The 23,764-nt window shown below is 38.4% G+C and overlaps 1 protein-coding gene across 3 annotated transcripts; it reads right to left on the minus strand.

Annotated features, from left to right (window-relative positions):
- Positions 1-8,951: 8,951 nt before the first annotated feature.
- On the minus strand, positions 8,952-20,304 carry LOC6590634 (troponin C). 3 transcript variants are annotated; one of them, XM_026987032.1, is made up of 4 exons: positions 20,272-20,304; positions 9,590-9,617; positions 9,130-9,525; positions 8,952-9,066 (listed from the first exon to the last, which is right to left on the minus strand). In XM_026987032.1, exons 1-4 carry the CDS (start codon positions 20,287-20,289, stop codon positions 9,032-9,034), a joined length of 477 nt encoding a protein of 158 aa, XP_026842833.1. In that variant the 5' UTR covers positions 20,290-20,304; the 3' UTR covers positions 8,952-9,031. The 3 variants fall into 3 exon arrangements, with proteins under 3 accessions (XP_026842833.1, XP_026842832.1, XP_026842834.1); XM_026987031.1 differs by lacking the exon at positions 20,272-20,304 and adding an exon at positions 14,906-14,938; XM_026987033.1 differs by lacking the exon at positions 20,272-20,304 and adding an exon at positions 12,182-12,269.
- Between the last annotated feature and the right edge of the window lie 3,460 nt (positions 20,305-23,764).

Genomic DNA, 23,764 nt, shown 5'->3' on the forward strand with positions numbered 1-23,764 from the left:
GTAATTGTGATTGGCGGGACCGTTTTCTACGGTAGTAGAAGGAATCACCTCCATGTGTCCTCGTTGTATATAATCCTCCATAAACTCGACATACTGTTGTTTGTCGAGAGAAGAAAAGCGGCGTAGTGCTTGTGGCAGTGTGGACCCCATCGGAGGGGCAGATTCCTTGAACGGGTATTGGACGATGTACACGCCATCGTTTCTGCGGGCGTGCGTATGAACGAAGTGTTGCTCAGCGGGATCACTAGCATCAATGGTAGCGTCACTTGGTTGAACTCGTTCCATGTCCATGAACGATCGAACCAAAGTGTCCAGATCCAGGTTGTGAGCATCACTACTGAGATGGTAGCTGCCTGTAATGACCCAACCAAAATTAGTATGAAGTGCAATAGGATATTCAGAACCAAACTCTTTGCGTTGTCCAGTGTAAAGGTTCCAAAGCTGATCAGCTCCTAAGATCACGTCGATTTCGCCTGGTTTACCAAATGTAGGGTCCGCTAAGGGTAGATCACGAATCCTTTTCCACATCGGTGTGTTAGACTCGATCCTCTGGGCTGGAATCGAGGAGGTTAAAGTGTTCATAATCAGACCTGTTACCACCACTGAGGCCGAGCTTGTGCGGGAGAGCAGCGTGAATGTAGCGCGACCTCTAGTAACCCCAGCAGGATTTGCGCCTAGACCAACCACTGGTATACGAGCGTGGGTGCGCGGCAAACCAATTCGTTGAATAAATGATTCGGCGACCATCGTTATAGTCGAACCAGTATCCAACAGTATCCTGCCGGTGGTCTCGTTGCCCCAGGAGTCGACTATAGTGGCCAAAATCGTTGGCAATATGGCCTGACTCTTGGCCACGAATTTCCTCTCCAATGTATGATGGCTGACCACGGCAGGATCAGCGTCAGCAGGGAAACTGGACGAGCGGACGGGTGAGTCAGCGGAGTTGTTGACATCAGCGGAAGCCGTGACAGAGCGTATGTCCTCTGGATGAACAAGAGTGTGGTGCCTCAGCTTACACAGACGGCACGTGTTTGTGGAATTACACTCCTTGACTTGATGAGATCGGCTTAGACAATTGAAGCACAAATTACCATCCCTTGCGAACTTGCGGCGGTCCACAACATCCAGAGCCTTGAATTGAGTGCACGCATAAAGACTGTGTTGCTCGTGACAATATACACAGTCACGAGCAGACGTATTTGGCACGTCCACATGATGAGAAATTGCACGACGTTTATTCAGCACCGTGTGTGTATCCTGGATTAGCTTTGGATCTTGACAAGACTCAAGTGCATCGCAACGGGCGAAGACAAAGCCGAACAGGTCATTTATGGTCACATTTTCCTTGCACGATTCACTGGAGGTGGCCCACGCTTCCTTGCATTCCGGGTCTAACTTTGAGAGCAAGATATGGATTAGCCACACATCGCGGCTGTCGCAGCTCAGCGCATGTAGACCACGTATACTTTCGTCAGCGGTGTCGACTATCTTACGCAACTCGGCGATGTTTGAACCCTTTGCGGTTGGCAACGAAAGAAAGTTTTGAATGAACGAACGAGCAATCAGTGACTTCTTGTTATAGCGATTTTCGAGCCTCTCCCATGCGTCCTGGTAATTGGCATCCGATACGGGAATATGTTTGATCAGAGACAACGCTTCACCATCCAGATAGGATTTCAAATAATGAAACTTTTGGCACTTGGACAGACTACTCTTCTTGTCGACTGAGCATAAGAACAAGTCACTAAACTGACACCAATCCTCGTATCTGCCCGAAAACGTCGGAATGCGTATTTTCTCGAACTGCAGCTCTGTGGTTCCCGATGAGTCCCGAATCCTCTCCAGAAGTTGAGTTTGTCCCTCAAATAAGCGTTCCACAGTGGTCGATAGCAGTAGACTTGAGTTGTCGTGCTCATTCTCGTGACTGCTCCGGTCACGTATGGCTTCAGTGAAGATACTATGCGCACTAAAGAACCTTTTCTCATATTCGGGGATGTCCAAATCCGGATCCACGTATTCATCTTCATCATTATATTGGACCAGCTCTTCAGACAGCTCCATAAAGCGGTTGAAAGTTGCCACAAGTCGGTCCAACTTGTGCTCTAATGTTTGCACAGCAGTACATGACTGTACAAACTCTTGAGCCTCCGCAGCCACGCGAGTTAATTGGGATTTGCAGGCCCCACGTTGCTGAATTAGACGATGCACTAGGGCCTTCATGGCAAACAGCGGGTAACGGTATCACTCAATATGTATATAAATAAACTCAAACGCGGAGATCCGGCTCGAAGGACCAAATTTTGCTATGGTTATGAATTAGTGGACTGTATAATCGTTTGTATCTTGAGCTTATTTATTTTCTTGATTATTTAATATTGGTGGTTATTTTACAAGTATATTACAAGAACAGCGGGGGGATCGTTTCTGCGGCGGTACAAAGTATGCGTGCGGGCGGTTTCGTCTAGAAATTTCTACTGACTCAACTCCGCGAAAAGAAGTCGAGCCAAAAGGGAATTGGAAGATCAGGCGATGCGACGGTCCAATGCCAAACGGTACACATCGGTGTGTGCGTGTGCAGCTGCGGGCTTGGCTATGCGTGTGAGAACATTACAGCTATGTTTTGGACACGAGCAAAACAACAATACAGCTATGCGCGTAAAAATAGTTACTTAGGCGGTGTACTACAATCATGAGCGTGTAAATAGGTCAATCGCAATATACATGAGCATTGAATTAAAAACTACGAGGCTCATTTCTCACCATAACCGATAACGGGCTATCGAAAAAGTAGTCGGTTGTGGGAAGTAGAAGCAGAAAGTTGCACAAAAAGTCGGAAGAACAGACTCATTAATTTCACATCTTAAATCATACACTTTGTACTCTTTTTCGAAAAACACTATTAATAAACGATACATTATTATTAATCTTACATTTGGGGACTCGTCCGCGTCGAATACAGAGCTCGGAGTGTGTGAAAAAGAAAAACAGAAGAAAGCAGAAGCTGATGCAAGAAGAGGATTGTTGAAAAGTTGTTAAAGTTGTTGTTTGTACCTACATAAAGTTGTAAAGTTGTTGTTGGTGGCTATAAACATTAAGTTGAACAATCCAAATTCTGTGAGCATAACAGTAGCCACGGAGTTTAATAAAAGATCGGTCGTTTAATTCGGTTGGAAAATTGTGAAATTCATTGTCGCGCCGCAGCGTCGCCTTGTCCGTGCGCAGTACAATACAGTACAGTATTGTACAGTACAGTACAGTAATTTTACAAAAGTTGTGAGCGATTGTGATGGAAAATCGGTTCCCATAGAAAAATGGTTTGAGATTTTCGAAAAAAAATGCCGACGCATATGAGCTTACTGAAAAGCAAAAGTATGTGCAGGCCAGAGGAAAAATGACCGGTGCAGCTAAGCTTTTCCTTGAAGCTGAATGCGTGTGCACCTTTGAGGAACTCAAGAACGTATTATTGGATGAATTCACATGTAGCTATAACAGTGCAGAAATTCATAAGCTGCTGCAAGAAAGAAAGAGGAAGAGTAGTGAGTCGATGCACGAGTACTTGCTGCAGATGAGAAAAATAGCAGCAGTCGGACATGTTGAAGACGTGGCTGTTATAAGCCATATTGTGAACGGTCTGGACATAAGAAACGAGTATAAGTATGCCAAAACTTAAACTTTTGAAGTGCACATGTTGAAGACGTGGCTGTTATAAGCCATATTGTGAACGGTCTGGACATAAGAAACGAGTATAAGTATGCCAAAACTTAAACTTTTGAAGTGCACAACTATGTTGCGCGGTCTGGGTCAGATATCAACAAAGCCTGTTGGATACTTCGACGCACTTTTGGGGCATGATTTCATTAAAAAGTTCCGTTTCGTCGCTGATATGCAAGAATACGTTTTTAAAGCATGACGCAAATCCTGTGCCACCAGATGAGCATGCTCTTATATATAATGTAACTGAAGAGTCATCCTTTGTAGCTCCGCCGCAATATCGCAAATACCGCAAAGACGTTGAACAGATGATAAGAAACAGTTACCAAATGCCACAGTTACCACAGAAGTTGCAAAGCAGTCTCCAATCCAACTGAAGATAGTTCCCGACGGAGTAATCAAGCCGAGTAATCACTCACCGAGTCGTTTATCAACAGACGAAGCCTGTGCGTAAAGAAGCAAGTCGAAGAATGGATCGAGCAAGGAATCGTGCGCAAGTCGTCTTCAAATGTAGCGAGCAGAGTTGTCGTCGTGAAGAAAAAAGATGGTACACTTAGAGTTTGCGTAGGCTACAGGAAGTTAAACAGCATGGTATTGCTGAACTGCTTCCCAGTCCCGATTATGGAGGAAGTCTTGGAAAAGCTGCAGCCGGCTAAGTGGTTTACCATAATGGACCTTGAAAACGGATTTTTACATGTGCCTATGGAAGAGTAAAGCAAGTCGTATACGGCCTTCGTCACAAAGGAGGGATTATTTGAGTTTAATAAAGCGCCTTTCGGATTCAAGAACTCGCCAGCTGCGTTCATTCGGTTCGTAAGCTATATTTTTCAAGAATTAATCAACTCTGACATTATGCAGCTTTATATGGACGACATAATTGTTTACGCCGCGTCGCCCGAGGTATGCATGAGGAAGACGAAGTTGGTTCTGGAGACAGCTGCGCAGTTTGGCCTAAAGATCAAGTGGAAGAAATGTAGCTTCATGCAGCCACGCATTAGCTTTCTGGGCCATATCATTGAGGACGGGAGAATCTGGCCCGGCAAAGAGAAGACAGCAGCTGTCAGTCGGTTTGCTACGCCCAAAGACATTAAAGCAGTTCAAGCATTTCTGGGACTCAGGCTTTTTCAGAAAGTTCATCCCTGGCTATGCACAAGTTGCCCGGCCGCTCACGAATCTACTCAGGAAGGAAGCAGTTTTCAACATTGGCGAAGCAGAGCAACAGTCGCTACAAACCTTAAAGAATCTGCTTGTAATCGCACCTGTGTTACATTTATACTCACGAGAAGCGCCAACGGAACTCCACACGGATGCATCCAAAGAAGGTTTCGGAGCAGTTTTGTTGCAGCAGTTTGATGGCAATTTCCACCCGATTTACTATTGGAGTAAAAAGACTACACAAGCTGAGTCCAAACGTCACAGTTACTATTTGGAGGTCAAAGCTGCATACCTCGCACTCAAGAAGTTTCGTCACTACCTGTTGGGGATCAAATTTTATCTTGCCACTGACTGTGTGGCGTTTAGAAGTTTCCCAGTGGATTCTGTATATGAAGGGCTTTACATTCAAAGCAGTACACCGCCCAGGGGACAGAATGAGACACGTGGACTGTCTCATTCGTTTTCCGCAGACATGCATGTTCGTGACGACGGAGCTAACAGCACGGATAAAGAAAGCAGTTGAGATCCTGAAGCAGCACCCATATTAAGACTACAAGCTAAAAGGAGGTCTTCTCTTCAAATCTGTAAATGGCAATGACGTAATGGTGGTTCCAAGGCTGATGGAAAGGGAAATCATTCAAGGATCGCATGAAGTTGGTCATTTCTCCACAGCGAAGACAATGCACTCAGTTCAGCAGCAATACTGGATTCCGCACCTTGAACGGAAAGTAAATAAGTTGATTACTAATTGTATCAGTTGTATAATTTTCAGCAAAAAGTTGGGCAAACAAGAAGGCTATCTTCATTGCATTGACAAGGGTGACACACCACAATACACGCTGCACGTTGATCATTTGGGACCAATGGATGCGACAGCCTAGCAATACAAGTACATTTTTGCTGTGGTAGATGCTTTCTCCAAGTTTGTGTGGCTGTTCCCAACTAAGTCAACAGGTCACGAAGAAGTTGTGAAGAGGCTGAGAGATTGGTCATTTGTGTTTGGTTTTCCCAAGCGCATCGGCCTAAAGTGGGGCATGAACCCAAGCATAGTCCTATGGATATATCTGGCAATAGTCAGACCTATAATACTCTACGGAGTTACTGTCTGGTGGCCTGCCCTAACAAAAAGGACGATCACCAATCAGCTGGGCAAGGTTCAGCGAACGGCCGCCCTCTGCATCAGTGGAGCTCCTCGAACTACACCAAATTATGCGCTAAACGCCATGTTATGCCTCCAGAGCCTTGACCTTGCAGGAAAGGAGCGGGCAGAAATGGCAGCAATACGTCTTAGGGACTCTGAACAATGGGTACCTCAACACATACATAGGTCACTCATCTATACCAAATAAAAACAACATGGTCCCAGCAAGAACGGACTATCAAGTTCGAAGGGAGCACACGGAGACTCCATTCAGCACAATTATCCCTCATAGAGACGAATGGCTCGAGGGACTCCCCGGCCCAGACGGGGCCATAAGCATCTTCACGGATGGCTCAAAGCTGGACGGCAGGGTTGGAGGGGGAATCTACTCTGAACAGCTAAACATAAGGCAATCTTTCAGGCTTCCGGATCACTGTAGCGTCTTCCAAGCGGAAGTTACAGCAACCAGGGAGGCTCTGTACTGCCTTCACACGGTTACCACCACGGCCACCAATCTAAACATCTACAGCGATAGCCAAGCTGCGATCAGATCACTTAACGCGATCTCCTCGAACTCGGCTACTGTGGCGAACTGCCGCAAATCTCTTCACGAGATGGCTCAGCAATTTGCTTTCAGCCTTAAATGGTTCCCGGGCCACCGGGACATCGAGAGCATAGCGGACGAGCTGGCTAGATCTGGTACTACGAACCCCCTTCTCCAAGATGAGGAGGATATTTGTATGCCTATGGCCACCTGCAAGCTTATCATAAAAGAGCAATACAAGCGACTGACAGACGAAAAGTGGCAAATAGGGACACGTTGTCGCACAACTCGGCAAACATGGCCGACCATAGATAAGAAGCGCACCTCAGAGCTCTGCAAACTAGGCAGGGAAAGGTGCAGCGCAGTCATACGTTCCCTCACAGGACATTGGCTAGTAGGCACCTACGCAAACAGGCTGGGTGCCCCACATAATGATTTCTTCCGCAGGTGCAGAGAAGAAGATGAGGAGGAGACAGTGGAACACCTGTTCTGATCCTGTCCAGCTCTCAGCAGAAGAAGGCTACAACACTTATGCTCTGCCTTGCTAGACGACATCTCAGAAAGATCGCAAACTTTATAAGAGCTGACATTTGCTGACATGAAGTCTCAATGCAGGAAGGGAATGATCCCAAGCGGTATCACAATGGGCCGACACCGGCCTAAGTGTGCCGGGCTCCGAACGAGCCTGGCAGCCGCCTCTACCCAACCTAACCTAACCTATCTAGCTAACGCTTCTGAGGAATTTTTAACTAACGTAATTAATAAAGATACTTAATCATCAAAGCGCTGTGTTTTGTGTGAAAAAACCTAACAATTAAACTCTTAAAATATGTAGTAAGCCAATGTAAATATCATTTATATTAGATCATAATTTAAGTGAAGCTGATTTCTAAAAAAAAAAAAATAAGCCTTTGATTCATAATTTTAAAATTAATATACTAGATTTGTTATTTTTTTTTTTTTGTATATTTATTTGTTTTTTTTTTCTTCACATTCTACATCATATTTTTTTTTATAATTACATCTCAGACATTCAGAGGTAATGACCACACCACATACTTCTCTATGATTCTGTGATTCAAAACGGACGAGCGAACGGATTGACAGACATGGCTATATCGACTCTGCTATTGATGCTGATCAATAATATATTAACTTTATGGCACCTTTTTTAGGGCACCCAGCCCCAACAGTACACTTTTAGCTTGTAAGTATATTAGAGAAAAATAAATAACTAAATATATATCATAACTATAACAAAAATCTACTCTTCGAGTAATATTTCCAGCCCCTTTCTGTTTGCAAGTTGCACATGTACGTAGTATTGAAATACAAATGTGAAAGATTAGGTTGGATTATTTTAGTCCTTTTTCTTTTCTCACATCAACTTGATATTTTACCGAACGCTCCTCTTTAAAGGAGATCATCTAATATATCAGCTTGCTTTCTAATACAATAATAACGCTCTAATCGGTTAATATAGTAACTGAATTAAATGTTTATTGTATTTTTGGTATATAGAACAAGAGCGAGAGGTGCGCCGCTTCGATAACGATAGAATTAGATATAGCACGAGAGCACGACAAATAAGTAGGCATAGATCAATTCAAAGATTCAAATTCAATGCAAGCGAGGCTTCGACAAGAGCGCGACAGATTGAGAGAGCCAAGGAAGGAAAGAAAAGCGCGAGAATATTTATAAGTACATATGTAGATGACAGTGTGGTACAGTGGGCAGTGCAAATGACGGACAACAATAGGGTTTTCCTCTACTAGTACACCACTGACTATAATCTGTTGATTATGGGCAAACATTGAAACCAACACTGCAGCAGTATCTACGGTAGGAAATTGATACGGTGAAAATTCCATAGAAAGGAAATCTTGTTTAAATAATACATTATCATTGTGCTTATCTTGACTAGAAAAAAAAATATTTTTTGTTTTAATGCATTACTGAAATTTTTCAAAGCCATCAAAGAAGCCAAGGTCTTTTAAATTATTTGCTACCTTTTTCACTTTTGCGGGAATTTTCATATTGTAGGTAGGGCTGAAATTTTTTATGAAACGCTGCTCAATATTTAGATTGACATTGATTTTTAAGCATCTGAAGTCATATATTTAACTCAAGAACGAAGAAAACGATCAAAATAATGATCTTAAATCAAAAGCAGTTTGCTGTAGAAAAATACAAAATTTAGCCAGTTTTGACGAAGGAAAGAATATTTTATAAAAGAATAGTATGGCGATGTTTCTAATACATATGTACATACATATGTATATCTTCAAAACACACAGACATCGCTAGATAAACTTGTTGTCCTGAGCTAGAATATATGAAGATTGACGTATCAAAAAAATACATTTTTATAAATAAATATTTGATATTTCAAGTTGGACTTTTATTATTTTTTTTTTATAGACCAACAATTTAAGACTATTTAAATTTTGTTGCTAGCATTGTATCGATCAATCCATGTATTAGTCGTCGCCACCAGTCATAACTTCCATAAATTCTAAAAATTAAAAATAGTCATTCAATTCATATGTCTCACCTTCCATGACATTATTTAGCAAACCATCAAAATCTACGGTTCCTGATCCATCCGAATCTATTTCCTCAATCATCATGTCCAGATCATCGTTAGTCAGTTTGTCATCTAATTCTCGCAGAATTTCTCGAAGGACGCCTGTTGTTATATAACCATTTCCCTCTTTGTCGTAAAGGCGAAAGGCTTCCTTTAATTCTTGCATCATTGCTTCGGCATCCTCTTCAACAAGAAATCGAGCAGCCAATGTCGTAAATTCTTCGAATTCAATCTGACCCGATCCATCTTCATCGACTTCAGCTATAATGTCGGCCAATGTCGCGTCATCCAGTTGGTGACCCAACATGCTTAGAATGGTTCCAACCATAGCAGTATTGATGTATCCATTTTTTTCTGGATCGAATGCATTGAATGCATTGCGAAGCACTGTATCAAAACGTATAAATGAGAAAATCTGATACGAATGTTAAGAGTATTTAAGCAGACTTACGTTCGATTTGTTCTTTCGTCAATTCATCCTTGAAACATACGGAAAGTTAAAAAGTTAATATTTTCATTTTAGCTACATAGTATCTAATAATTATATCTATTTTGATAAAGCTTCTTTCGAACCCAACGGACTTTTTCTGATAGATTTGGGTCTTTAAAAATTTTTAACGAATATTTTTTCAATGAGCGATTTCATATTATAAAAGTTTTAAAACTCGTTTTTATACCCGTTACGCAAAATGAGTATTGGGGTATATTAGATTTGTGGTAAAAGTGGATGTGTGTAACGTCCAGAAGGAATCGTTTTCGACCCCATAAAGTATATAAATTCTTGATCAGCATCAATAGCTGAGCCGATTGTGCCCTGTCTGTCCGTCCGTCCGTCTGTCCGTCCCTATCAGCGCCGAGTGCTCAAAGACTAAAAGAGCTAGAGCAACGAAATTTTAAATCCGGACTTCTGTGATATGTCATTGTTACAAGTATATTTCAAAACTTTGCCCCACCCACTTCCGCCCCCACAAAGGCCGAAAATCTGTGGAATCCACAATTTTAAAGATACAAGAAAACCAAACCGCAGAATCGTAGAAAATGACCATATGTCATATGTCAGATCGTATCATTATTTTAGCCAGAATGAAGAAAACAATTTTATTTTTTCTCAACCTGTCTATCTCTAACACACACGTATCATAGCCGACTTTGCTTAGCGCAAAACAATAGCGCCTAGATCTCAGAGACTATAAGAGCTAGAGCAACCAAATTTTTTATCCACACTCCTGTGATATCGGATCTTGACGAGTTTATTTTCAAAATTTCGCCACACTCGTGGGGGCGGAAGGCCCCACAAAGGACGAAAATCTGGGGCATCCACAAATCTCAGAGACTATTAAGGCTAGAGTAACCAAATTCGGTATCCGCACTTCTGTTAGATCTCACTATAAAACGTATATCTCAAAATTTCTCCCCACCCCCTTCCGCCCCCACAAAAGACGAAAATCTGTTGCATCCACAATATTGCAGATTCGAGAAAACTAAAAACGCACAATCATAGATAATGACCATATCTATCAGATTGCTGAATCTGGATCAGATCAGATCATTTTTATAGCCAAAAAGAACAAATCAATTTGCAGTGGCTACGCAGCGCCCGACGTCACGCTCAGGCTGATTTTCTGTCTCTCTCGCACTCACTCTTTGTCGTGTCTTTTAATATTAGCGGCGTCTTACTCCTGGTGGTATTAAACTGCAATTCTGAAAAGCTGATAAATTCAGCTATAAATCTGATTCAAACACTTTGTAGCTTCAGCTTACAGCCTACCAAATAGAAAGCTTTCAAATTCGAAATGAATAATTTTTGGCGATATACATTTTTTTTTAATTTTACCTTTGAAAGTCGAAAAAAATGTAAAAAAAACACCATAAAAAACAGTTAGCATTTTTAAAGACAACTATCAGAAAAAGTCGGTTTGGTTCTGAGCGGAAATATGGTGTTGCATAGTTTAATTATTTATAAATCTGGCAAAACATAAAAAGTTTGTATTGACAAACAATGTCATATACTTTGAGTATAGAAAGTTTTTTACTTTGTATACCAATAATCAACATAAATGATTTATACTCCTGATCAACATCACAATCCGAGTCGATAGAGCCATATCTGTCCATCTGTCCGTCCGTCCGTCCGTCCTGTTTGACGCCTATTTCTCAGAGACTACAAGCTAGAACAACGAAATTTTGTATCCAGACTCATGTGATACTGAATCAAGAGACAGACATAGCTATATCAACGAGGCTTTTGATGCTGATCAAGAATATATACTTTATGTGGTCGGAGACACTGCCTTCTGGGTGTTACACACATCCACTTTTACTACAAATTTAAAATACCCCTATACTCTTTGAGTATCGCTTATAAAAATGTGTTTGTCAAATCTGCGTCTCTTATAAGTAGTCCAAACAAATCCCAACAAACAAATATCAGTATTCCTGTAGGTAAAAATAATGAGATTTCAATAAAATTTCGAAGTTTTTTAATAATGTAATAAAGAAAACCCATTTTTTTCAAAAATACTGATTTTTTGATCGTCTGTAGGTAGTGCTTTTTTGTTTCAATTTGAATTATTTTCAACAAAATACATAAATAAAAAACATTTTAAACATAATGATCATGTCTGAAACAGTACCTGCTCCCACAATTAAAACGGTTTACAATTTTCTTTTGTGTCGTTTGGCAGAATAATGATTACATTTTATTAAAGGTACTATTTTTAATAAAAAAAATGGTTAAGTGAACCATTAATTTTTTGGAATAATTGTTATATGACTATCCGCTTAGTAAATTGATTTTTTTTTTAGTATATTATTATTCGTACGACTATCTGTCGGCTTAAATATAATCCTACCCGAAGTAGTAAAACGCACACATCGAAAACTATTTAATAAATTGTATCGCAGCTCGCCGTATGAACTAACCAGTAACACTTATGGTCGTTGTTTGAAAACGTTGTGTTGTTTAGAAAACATTATATTCACTAATAAGCATTTGTTTTTATATCTTATAACGTAGCTATAAGCTACGGCAACAAAGACTTACGCTCATTTCGACAACTCAAGAATTTTTCGTTATCCCGAATAATTTAATTATATTTTTTGGCAGTTTTAATTTTTGTACACAAATGCATACGATTTAGGAACACTGTCATACAACGAATCAGCGAATCAGGTATAGGCGTGTTTGATTTGAAGACTGTTTCTAAACAAATAATTTTGTAGCTTGCTGGTAAATACGAGTATAAATTTATATTTGTATCTACTTGCAAGATTTTACGGACACAACCTTATTGTCGTTTGCTCAATAGTTCAAGAGGGCCTAAGTCGTAACACCTTTAACGTTAGTATCAGAGATCCCACAGCCACCGCTGTTTATTACGATCGAAGACAGGGAATAAATATAGTCTTCCCTCTTACGCGATCCACATTTTTTGTATTTCTTGCTATCAACGACATGTGTCGCAGCATCGGATGAGACGAAAATCACAAACTGCACTCGTAGAAGTAGTTGCTAGTGTTTAAAAAAAAAATCAAAAAAATTTGATGTGAGCATAAACATTGTATTCGTCATGTTCCTCTCTGAATATTTGCGGTAAGATGTTCGGGGAGCGTCATATATTCTCTCCATCAGAAAAATTTCCCTAATTTCCCTGGTTCGTTACTTTATTTATAGATTTACAATAAGCTACAAATTTCTTGATAGAAAAATATATTTCTTGGTAAAATTGTTCAACGTTAGGCCTTATTATATTGCACTATATTTTTTCTTGAATCACATACTCTCTGAAATATACAGATCCGTATTTTAAGTTGCTTATACGTGTACTGTTTTTTTACTATACGTTTGTCTTATTTACATATATACTTTTTATATTAAAAAGCTGCCAGAAGATACCACACTTCCATAATTTTGTCTTGTCCCCAATCAAAAACTAACCACAAAAACCAGTAAGGAATTTATGGGACGATTCCAACAAATTACAAGGGAAACAAAACAAAAATTATATGTTTTTTAACCACAATCAAAACAACTTTTCCCTAGAACCCAGTACCCCAAAAATACAGGATAGGGGTATAATAATTTCGTTAACGTTTGTCCGTTTTGTCCGAATTTTTTGTGTAGATTCCTGTGATATTGCCTGGCCTGCCGTGGGCAGTCCAGTGTTGCGCCCTGGCGGATTGAGCGACAGAACGACTGGGTGTTAATTCGTTGATGGAAAGAGAACGAGAAAGAGAGACTAAGTGTATTAACACCAAAGTTATAACTATTCCTCCTTTGCTTGATTTTCTTAACTGTGCTTAGGTCTTTTGTGCTTTGATCTGAAGGACAAACAGGAAGCCAACAAAAATATTTATTTTGGGATAAACGCATTTAATATCTTTAAAAAATTCCAATTCTTTAAAAAGGGGCAGAAATATCATTCGTAACTAAAAGTCCATATTATTTTTCAATGCCATAAAACTTCAAAAATGAAAATAATAATACGAAAATTTGGTTGCTCTGGCTCTTATAGTCTCTGAGATCTAGGCGCTATTGTTTTGCGCTAAGCAAAGCCGGCTATGATACGAGTGTGTTAGAGAGAGACAGGTCGAGAAAAAATGAAATTGTTTTCTTCATTCTGGCTATAATAATGATACGATCCAATTCAGATTCTAGAAGAGTGTAGAAGATATGGTCATTCTCTACGACTCTGCGGTTTTGATTTTCTCGTACCTTTGAAATTGTGGATGCCACAGATTTTCGCCCTTTGTGGGGCGGAAGTGGGCGGGGCAAAGTTTTGAAATATACTTGTAACAATGACATATCACAGAAGTCCGGATATAAAATGTCGTTTCTCTAGCTATTATAATCTTTGAGCTCTAGGCGCTAATAGGGACGGACAGACGGACAGACAGACATGGCTCAATCGACTCGGCTATTGATGCTGATCTTCTGGACGCTACACACATCCATTTTCACTACAAATCTAATATACCCCATATATCGGGTATACAAATATTATAAATAATATAATATAATATAATATAAATAAAGAATGAAATAAATCATAATGAGCATATCTACCAGATTAGCGAATCTGGATCAGATCGCATCATTATTATAGCCAAAAGCAACAAATCAATTTGCAGTGGCTACGCAGCGCCCGACGACACGTTCAGACACGTTTTCTGCCTCCCGCACGCACACATTGTCGCTCAATGTAGCCATACTCACTATGTATCGGGTATAAATGGAGAGTTGCGGTCGCAGTAGCAACTCACAACGTTCCCCATCGTTGTAGTTGGAATTGATGTTTGGGAATACTTTGTTGTGACAAAGTTACAGAAATTCTGAGGAAATAAAATCAATCCGCTTTATTCGTTGACAGCTACTTGACCATTACCGATAGTCAGAAAATGCTCTGAGATAATTTTACAATAAAACTGTAATGTTCGGCGGAAATCGAAAGACAGTAGAATCATGGCTCCTCCAAAATATCTCGTGTCATTTTGTAGATCTTATAATCTTCGGTTAAGTACTTCAAATGCACGTTTATGCAGATGATAATTTTCGATGCTGACAAAAATGTGGCCATTGCGGAGTGTTTTGCAATAATACATATAGGCTCTTCAATATTTTAAAGATTTAACGGTAATTTTAATGCTGAATCTGACGCACGGCATCCTTCTAACAATATGGCTGCTGTTCCAGTAGAAGCAACTGCAACCGTAAAATTTGTTCTCCTACGAAAAGTGGCTAAAATTATTGACATGAGGAATGTCTTACCAGTTCCACCAGGGCCATCCAGGATATATAAGCCATCATCAATTGCCTTCAATTATTCCCGTTCAAATTCGCGATAAAATGCGTCATTCATTCCACGATTTGCTGATCTGAGGTAACACATGTTTTCAATCAATAGTATCGCTTAATTTTGTTTAATCATTTCAAGATCGGGATTTCTGGAACCTACACGATTTTGATGTAAAATATCTTCTGACATATTATCCTTGTATTTGTGGCACAGGTTAGATGGAGAGCATGTCGAAATGATGCTAGCAAATAATGTGCGTTTCTGACTTAGAAATGCTGAGATAAAAGCTTCCTCGATTGTTCGAGTAAATTGAATTATTCACATGCTGCACGATATGATGGGAATATTGTTCCAATGAGAACAACAAAAACACGTATGTTTATTAAACGCGTACTCTTTTCTGTTTTTATTCAAAATCCATTCCAAATAACTTTAAGAATTTTTGAAATAGTTTCGTATCTGAGTCTACCAGAATAATGATTACATGTTTTGAAAAACACAGCCAAGTCGGGGCTGTCACAAACAACCTACTGTGCTGACGTTTATGTCATGTAACACGGGAACGCTTTCGAACGGAATACAGTAGTCTCCTTAATCTTAGCTACCTCCCCATCAATTTTCAGGCAAATCGGTTCAGCCGTTCTTGAGTTATAAAGACTTTAAAATTGTATAAATATATATAAATATATATTAATATATATATATATATAGAAGAAGATATAGTTATATATATTTATATGCAGGACGTCTTCCCAACAAACAATTAAATCAAAAATACACAAAGAAGACCGTTAAACATGGTGGCGCTTTGATTATGGTCTGGGGCTGTTTCAGATCATCGGGCGTAGGTCCCCTGAGAATATGCCCATAATTTTCCACTTGCCTGGATATTTCAGCAGGACAACGACCCGAATAATTGCTGCAAGATAGTCAAGTCGTGGCTTAACCAAGAGGAAATCAATTAAAAATATAAGGAATACAGGCCAAATTTGAACTTTTTTAGCCTTTTTTCCAGGTGGCAGGACTTTTTGGAGATGGTCTCAGATTTTTAAAGTTTTTTGTTGAATATATATTTTTTTAACTTGCTTATTGTTGTATTATAACACTATTTTCGTTAAATTCTTGGTTTCATTGTTGTGACCTAAGTCGACTATATATATACATATGTATGTATACACCTAATTCTGTTTTTACATGGCCTTTTTTTACACAGTTTCGAAATAACACGGTTGGAAAATAAAAAATAAAGAATATATAAATATATAAATAAAGAAAATAAAAATATGTACATACATATTTGTTTCTCTTTCGTTGTTTTTTTGCGTATACATACATACATATGTATAAGCAAATTTACTGGTCAGATCAATTGTAGATAGCACATATGTAGGGGAATTCACTTCATGTGGAAATTTATGGGAATTACATTTTTGCAAACAAAATTTGTTAGTATTTTGTGAACTGACAATGCAATCAGACGTGTTTGGTAAAGAAATTTTGTATACGCAAATTTGTTTTTCCAACGATTCCTAATTTTTTTCTTAATTTTAATAGGTTGTAGAGATAAGGAACCAATCATCTATTTTTGCATACGATCAACGAATGTTTTATTTTACACGGTTTTTTCCGTGTAAATACAGAATTAGGAGTATATATATGTATATATTTAATTAATATATATATGTTTATATACTTAATATATAAATCAAACATAAAATGTATTGTTTAAACTAGATCTTAGATCTTACATATATATATAATGAGCTCAGTCGTGGTATAAAAAAGAGCCGCGGCACTTGTTTCTCATAGATAAAAATGTATCTCTTGAAAAATCGCAGTCACTTAAAGAGTATTAGATTTGTGGTAAAAGTGGATGTGTTAGTACCCAGAACAAAGCGTTCCCAACCCCATAAATTATATATATTCTTGTTCAGCATCTATACCCGAGTCGTTATGGCCATGTCTGTCCGAATGTCCATCCGTCTTGTTTGACGCCTAGTTCTAAGAGACTATAAGAGCTAGAGCAACGAAATTTTGTATTAAGACTCCTGTAATGTCTCACTGAATCAAGTTTGTGGAGATAATGATTTCTATGCCCGATCGACCAAATAATTACTTCGATTATTACGGCGCAAAAAAAATTGCGATATGCTGTTTAATGAGTGATATCCAGAGTGCAAGTGAAGCTTGGTTGCCCTTTACATGACTGCATTGCCGGCTCCGATCGCTGAGCGCAGCTTCGATCCGTATAGATAAGAAAGCACTTTTGAAGACGCATCTTTGAGTGCGGCTGACGGCTACTCCAATAGTGATTGTGAGTTTTGATGAGTACATCCAGATCATAGGGAATTTAGCAAGGTAGAAATTTAAATTGTGGAAGTTTGACTTTCATTACACGTAGATATATACGTGTTTGTTGTACTTGTAAGTTCGCGCATTGTATTGTTGCTCTTGATCGGTTTCCTCCTGGTGCCATTGCTGTGTCAGCTTGCAGTGCAGCATTGTGGAACTAAAATCGTCATTGGAGATGTGAGGAGAATTTTCAAAAGCGGATAACACTGCACGCTTATCTTCTGAGCTACTGATGTTTTCAGACGATATCTAACCAAGTTGTCTTTTTTAATATTGGTAATTGCGCCGAACGTCGTATCTTTGTCACGCACAATAGGTCGAAGAATAGGCCAGCTCCTATCAGAATATCGGCTAGTACGGGCTTGACGAATTCAGGGTCAGCTGGATCCACATTTTTCGCTATTGGCTAACCCTTTGCATCCACGTTAAAGAAAGAATCGCGATAGCTTGCTGCCTAGACTTGCTCAAAGGTAGAATGGAATCTCCAATACTGAAGATGTTATCATGAGACAAACGATGATCTGTTAAAAATTAGCGAGTCTGGATGCTATAAAGTTTGTCTACGATGCAGAATCCCAAATGGCATGACAGGGGTTAAGTTTTCCATAACGATCTGTGACATGGACGAGGGACGTTGCTAGCCAGATCGATTCCTCGATTCCAGATCGAGCCATAAAGCTCCTCCACCAGCTCTCGATTGGAAGTCGAGCAGCGTATAATGTTTGGACTGGCAATGCCTGCATGATCCTGACCTGTCTTTCTGCAATTCGTGTCCATTGTTGAGGCAGTTTAAACATAAGTGACTCTTATTTGTTTCTATATACTGACTAAAAGCAGAGAGACTAAGGAATTCCTGACATCTAGATAATATTCGGATCAATTGAAATGGTTACATGTGGAGTTAAGAAAAAGATTTCAAGAACGAGATCAGGCCTGACCATACGGCCAATTTTGAGGTCGCGAGTTTCTCCTCCTATTTCGCTTGTGTATTGTGGTCCAATTTCGTGCACACGATGTAAGTCAGAAGTCGCTGAGCCCGCGCAATTCGATTATTTAGCGCTCCTTCACCCCTTGCATTACGAAAATAGCCTTGACGTGTGCCTGAAAATGTATAAGTTTATTATTGATTCGTAAGTTTAATGCTTTGTCGTAATTCTCTAACGAATCGTATCCAGCTCAGCACTATATAGGCATCCACGAAGATTCTGGAATTTTTCAATGACTCCTTGTGCACCATTCTCGAAAACTTCGAATGGAACTCTGGTCAATCCATTTAGTTTCCACTAGATCGAGGAAGCTGCATCTCAGGCAGGCGAGAACGGCCTATGATATCATAGGCGAACCAAGTCGAATTCTCGTCGAGAATATGCCGAGCCGTTGAATGAGCAGAATTAACCGTGCGAGCAGCCATAAATGATCGCGACAGCTTGGACCTGACCACAAAGGTATTAGAAAACTCCAGTCGAGTATCATGGGCTAACAGCATCAAATCCAGACTTTCAAGGCTCGTTTGAGCGGCATCGAAATCCGAATTCATTTGCTCTAAGCGAGCTTGAAGCTCTGCCTCATGTAAATCGGTCAGCTCTTCCTTGGGGAGAAATCGATTCATGGCCTTTAATTGACGCGCAATGGACGGCGTAATTCTTATAAAAATCGACATCACTCGGCATTACTGCGCTTGCGGCATTATAAGGCTCAGGTAATGCCATGTTTTAAAAAGAGGTTATACGAAATCGCTTAGCACGACAGAAAAAGACACCCTGTATATGTATACAAGTGGGAACCGCGAGCAAGGGGATTACAGCTAATGAGTTTAGCTTTCCGATTCCCCTTTTAGTGATTTTGTGTGCATTGATGTTTTCACTGCACTACCGACTGCACTACACTGATCGAATTTTCATGACAGGGAAATACGACGCACAAGTAAAATTGCGATATGCCCTTTAATGCGTGGTATCCAAAGTGCAAGTGAAGCTTGGGCATGACTTGCATGGCTACCTTGCCGCTCCGATCGTTGAGCGCAGCTTCGTTCCGCATACATAGATAAAACGTAGATAACGAACAAACGAAATTGTCGAATAGGACTAGAACTTCTCATATTATTTTTTTGACCAAATGGAACTTTTTTATACCCTTTGAGCTTGGGAAATTACACTTGTATAAATTAGCGCATACATAATGTTCATATAAAAACAGTCCCTAAACATACATAAAAACATTTTTGGTTTTCTCACAAATTCAAAGTTATGGATGCCACATTCTTAGCGATTTTAGGTAGGGTGCGATAAGGGAAGCGAAAAAACGAAACAAACTGAATTCAGGTAAATGTTCGATATACGGCCTATACTCATTCCAGAAATGGCCTCGATGGACAGCGATTTCTTACGCTGAGTAGAAACTATTTGGTTTCTTTTCTATTTATATACTGTTTATGGTTCGAAGCATACATTTGTTTGTATCATTGTCCACATAGTTCACATTTACACTATTAATCCGAGGAGAGCGCTCTTCAAGTGATTGCCGGAAATGAAAACATAACTTTTACATAAAATAGGGGACACGCCCAATGTCAAACCCCGTCTCAATTGATTAAGCACCAAAAAAAGACACGATTTATCAAGCATTTACAACTATTTCGCCAGACATTTCGGGCATATCGGGCAACGACCCAAAGCAAAATATCGACCCAGAACTTGTTGATTTAATAAAAAAGTATAAAAGAGATAAAAAAGATAACACTTGACTATATTAAACTAACTGCTCAAACTAAGATTCTTCTTGACAACGTTTTATAATTATTATTTATTATAATTTATTATTATAATACGAGTATATAAAACATTGTTTCGGGAATAAGGGTTGCGTATACTTTGAATATCGACTTTTAAGTTACATATTTAAGTCATTTTTTTTTTTTTAATTTTTAACGCCTTTTATCCATAACATGTTTAATACTATAGTCACAATTTTTTTTTTTCACACGGACCATTGTTGAGTTTCCCATTTTTATCTTCTTGACTTTTGAACAGGCAAATGTGCACTGGAAATCGATCTATGAAGAACACGAAAAATTTACTGCTTGAACTAAATGACCATTCTCTACTAACTGGACCAAGTCATTTATGATGATGGAAGCAGACGAACGGAAAATTCATATCGCAAAATATACTCGTAAGTACAAAACAAATATACACATATCCATGCATACATATGAAAGCACATACTCATTTTCATCCCACATTTAAATTGATTTTGTATGCAGAAAATGGCGTGAAGCGCTCATGACGTTGAAGATATTTTTTAGGTCAGAAATCCACTATAAATTGCGATTCGAAAAGCCAAAACGTCACTGAAAAGAGATAGTTATATATATATAGTTATACAAGTAAATATTTCTACGCGATAAAATGGGTCCAAGAAAATTATGTTTTTGAGTAAACAATTTTGAAAGAACTTTTTATACACAAAATATTGTCGAGATTAATTGTCAAGGTTAATTACGGCTATACATATGTATGTAGTTGATGTTGAATGGTTATGTTTAAGAAGGAAAAATTTTCGTGTACGCCTTATAGTCGAATCAAATTCGTATATTTTAATAAATTTTGGTTCGACTTGTTGTTAACCTGGTTCTCGTAAGATACAAGTCTACATTTTAAATAAGAAAAATTCTTATTTCCTTATATCAAGAAATAGCTCCATAAAAACAAAAAAAAAATGTTTTGTTTTGAGAAAAGACATACTGTGATGGGAGAAACATATAGAGGGCTAGTCATGTTCTAATGTTAGTTTTTGCATTCCGTCTATTTCCATTCCATTCCATTCTATTTGACTAGAACTTTAGAATATTTTATCTGCTTCCGTTTATCCGGTACTTTTTTGTATTCCGCCATATACATCTGTCTATCTCTCTTTTTATGCTCTGCTTTTTTGGTTTTCTTGTATCTTCAAAATTGTGGAGGCCATAGACTTTCGCTTCGGTCGAATAAGTCGATGTGAAAAATGTTTTATTTTTGTGAAAAATTAATATTTATTCACACATTTACATTGCACAATGAGATACATTTTTACATACCCTTGCGAGGATTAGCCCGAGGATGCCCTCCTGACAAATAAAAAAAGTACGTAGCGAGCCGAGTCGATTTCCCAAGACACTGGATCTTGAACTTGGAAAAGAGAGTGGACCGTAGTTATGTGTGAATGATCACATGCGAATAGTATGCATACATGCATACGTTAATTATATACATACATATGTGTCTCAAATTAAGTCAAAGCGCATAGTTAACAAATGTCTTATTTTGTAATAAATATATCTTAAATTTGTTCCCAAACCATTGGACTTGCCACAATCAACTATATACAAATATACATTAGATGCAATTTTGGTTCAGACTAATGATTACTAAAATATAGGTACGTATAAATATACATTTGTATGTGTATATGTATAAGTATATATATATGCATATGTATATGTATATGTATATGTATATGTATATGTATATGTATATGTATATGTATATGTATATGTATATGTATATGTATATGTATATGTATATGTATATGTATATGTATATGTATATGTATATGTATATGTATATGTATATGTATATGTATATGTATATGTATATGTATATGTAGGGTTTCTGGGTTTCTTCCAATATAAAAAGGTAGTCTGTAAATACCCCTTTAGATCCTTCTTTAGGATATTAATATATCTTTAATTACCCGAGACATGATTATTTGTTCGTCTGTTACTTTTGTGACTTTCTTTCATCTTATTTGCAAGGTTATTGGATTATTATAAAGACGAAGACCAATATTCATATAATTTCCATTGGAAAAATTGAATACAAAAATGGGAGCAACACATGTAATGTAAGACTCAACTTTTTTAAAGATATTTTTAGAACTGATTATATGGATTTTACGGTTATAATGTTGCTACATACAATTTTAGATTCCAAACTTTAGAAGCAGATTAACTCTTACATTTTGAAAATATATAACCTTCGACAGTTGTTTCCTACTCTATGTAGTTTTTTAGTATGATCATAGTTAAGTATACATATAAACAAAACTTGTTCTACATTTCGATCTGCTCTTATTACAACTGGGTTGTAATATCATATCATGAATAACTTATATTAGCTAAAGTTCTAAATATGGTTGAAATTTTCCGGATTCCTTTAAAAACATTTCTCAATAATATAATATATTTGGGAGGGCAATAATCTAGCCGATTTCAAAGCAATAGTCGCTAAAAACAGACTGTAATTGCTATAATTGTTTGTGCATGAGAATTGACAAGCTGGTGCCAGTTGCGGGGGACCATAAAATATGTGAAGTTGAAAAAACTTAGACAATTGTAATTTTGATAATAACTATGGAAGAGATTTATAAGATTAATGTAGCGCTATTCAAAGTCTCTTTTTTTTGATTAAACTGCGTAAAAATTTTTGGATATTAGGATAACTTTGGTATGACCGCGCACAAAAAGCTTATGTCTAGTCTAGAGGTCAGCATGCAGCCATTCAAATGTTTTTAGTCCGTTTGTGTGCGCAGACAACTGGCACGAATCCGCACGAAGGAAAATCCGATTGCTGCTTTACACTCAAAAATATTAGAGCAGAAATTGAGATAAAGCAAAATTTTTTGCGCCAAAGAAAAGAACAAATATTGAGAGGAAATATTAAAATATTATTAAATATTATATTAGGTGAAATGTAGCCACTAAATCCAATTGTTTCGAAGCATGCTCCTTGGTTCCTCTTAGTGAAAAAATTGTGCATCGACTTGAAATATGTAAGAAAATCAAGCATTGCGGCCCGCCATCCATATTTTCATATAAGAGAAAACTGTCTTCCCACATTTTTTTTTATATTGGCGATGCTATTACTGCATCATCAAGTGGCCAGTGTGACACCAGCAGAATGCTATTACGCGTGGATCGCAGGAAAAACGCAGCCCTCCGCCCGCCCAACCGACAGAGGGGCGCTAAAGCATGACGCGCAGCGCGTAGCTGAACCGAACGCGAACATGCAGGAATGATGTTATACTAATATGCGAGGAAAATTAGAACAAAACTTACTAAGAGAACTAAGCATGCATTCAACATAGAAATACTATTACTAATTACGAGAATGGTTTATGAGTATGTATCCGCACATAAGGCCCTAAACGGTTCATGCATGGAATAATTCGATCTAAAAAGTGGAAGGAACAACGGTACATAGTTTCTAGTGAGTCTAATGGGAACCTTGAAGCTTATGCAGCTCAACAGATTAGGTCTATCTACGTCACCTAAAGTAGATACACCTGCATCCCAGTTAAGGAGATACGGAAGTATGAAGTTTTTCCGGACTGATTCTTTACGATCCCGGTGTAGTTTGTACTGAGGGCACTGTTTGAGATGCCGAGCTTTTTTGTCACCTATTTGTTTTCAAAATAAAAAGAGAACTGGGTTAAACTTTATA

Source organism: Drosophila persimilis, unplaced genomic scaffold, assembly GCF_003286085.1.
Source record: "Drosophila persimilis strain 14011-0111.01,24,50 unplaced genomic scaffold, DperRS2 tig00000002-arrow-pilon, whole genome shotgun sequence".
Taxonomy (NCBI): Eukaryota; Metazoa; Arthropoda; class Insecta; order Diptera; family Drosophilidae; genus Drosophila; species Drosophila persimilis.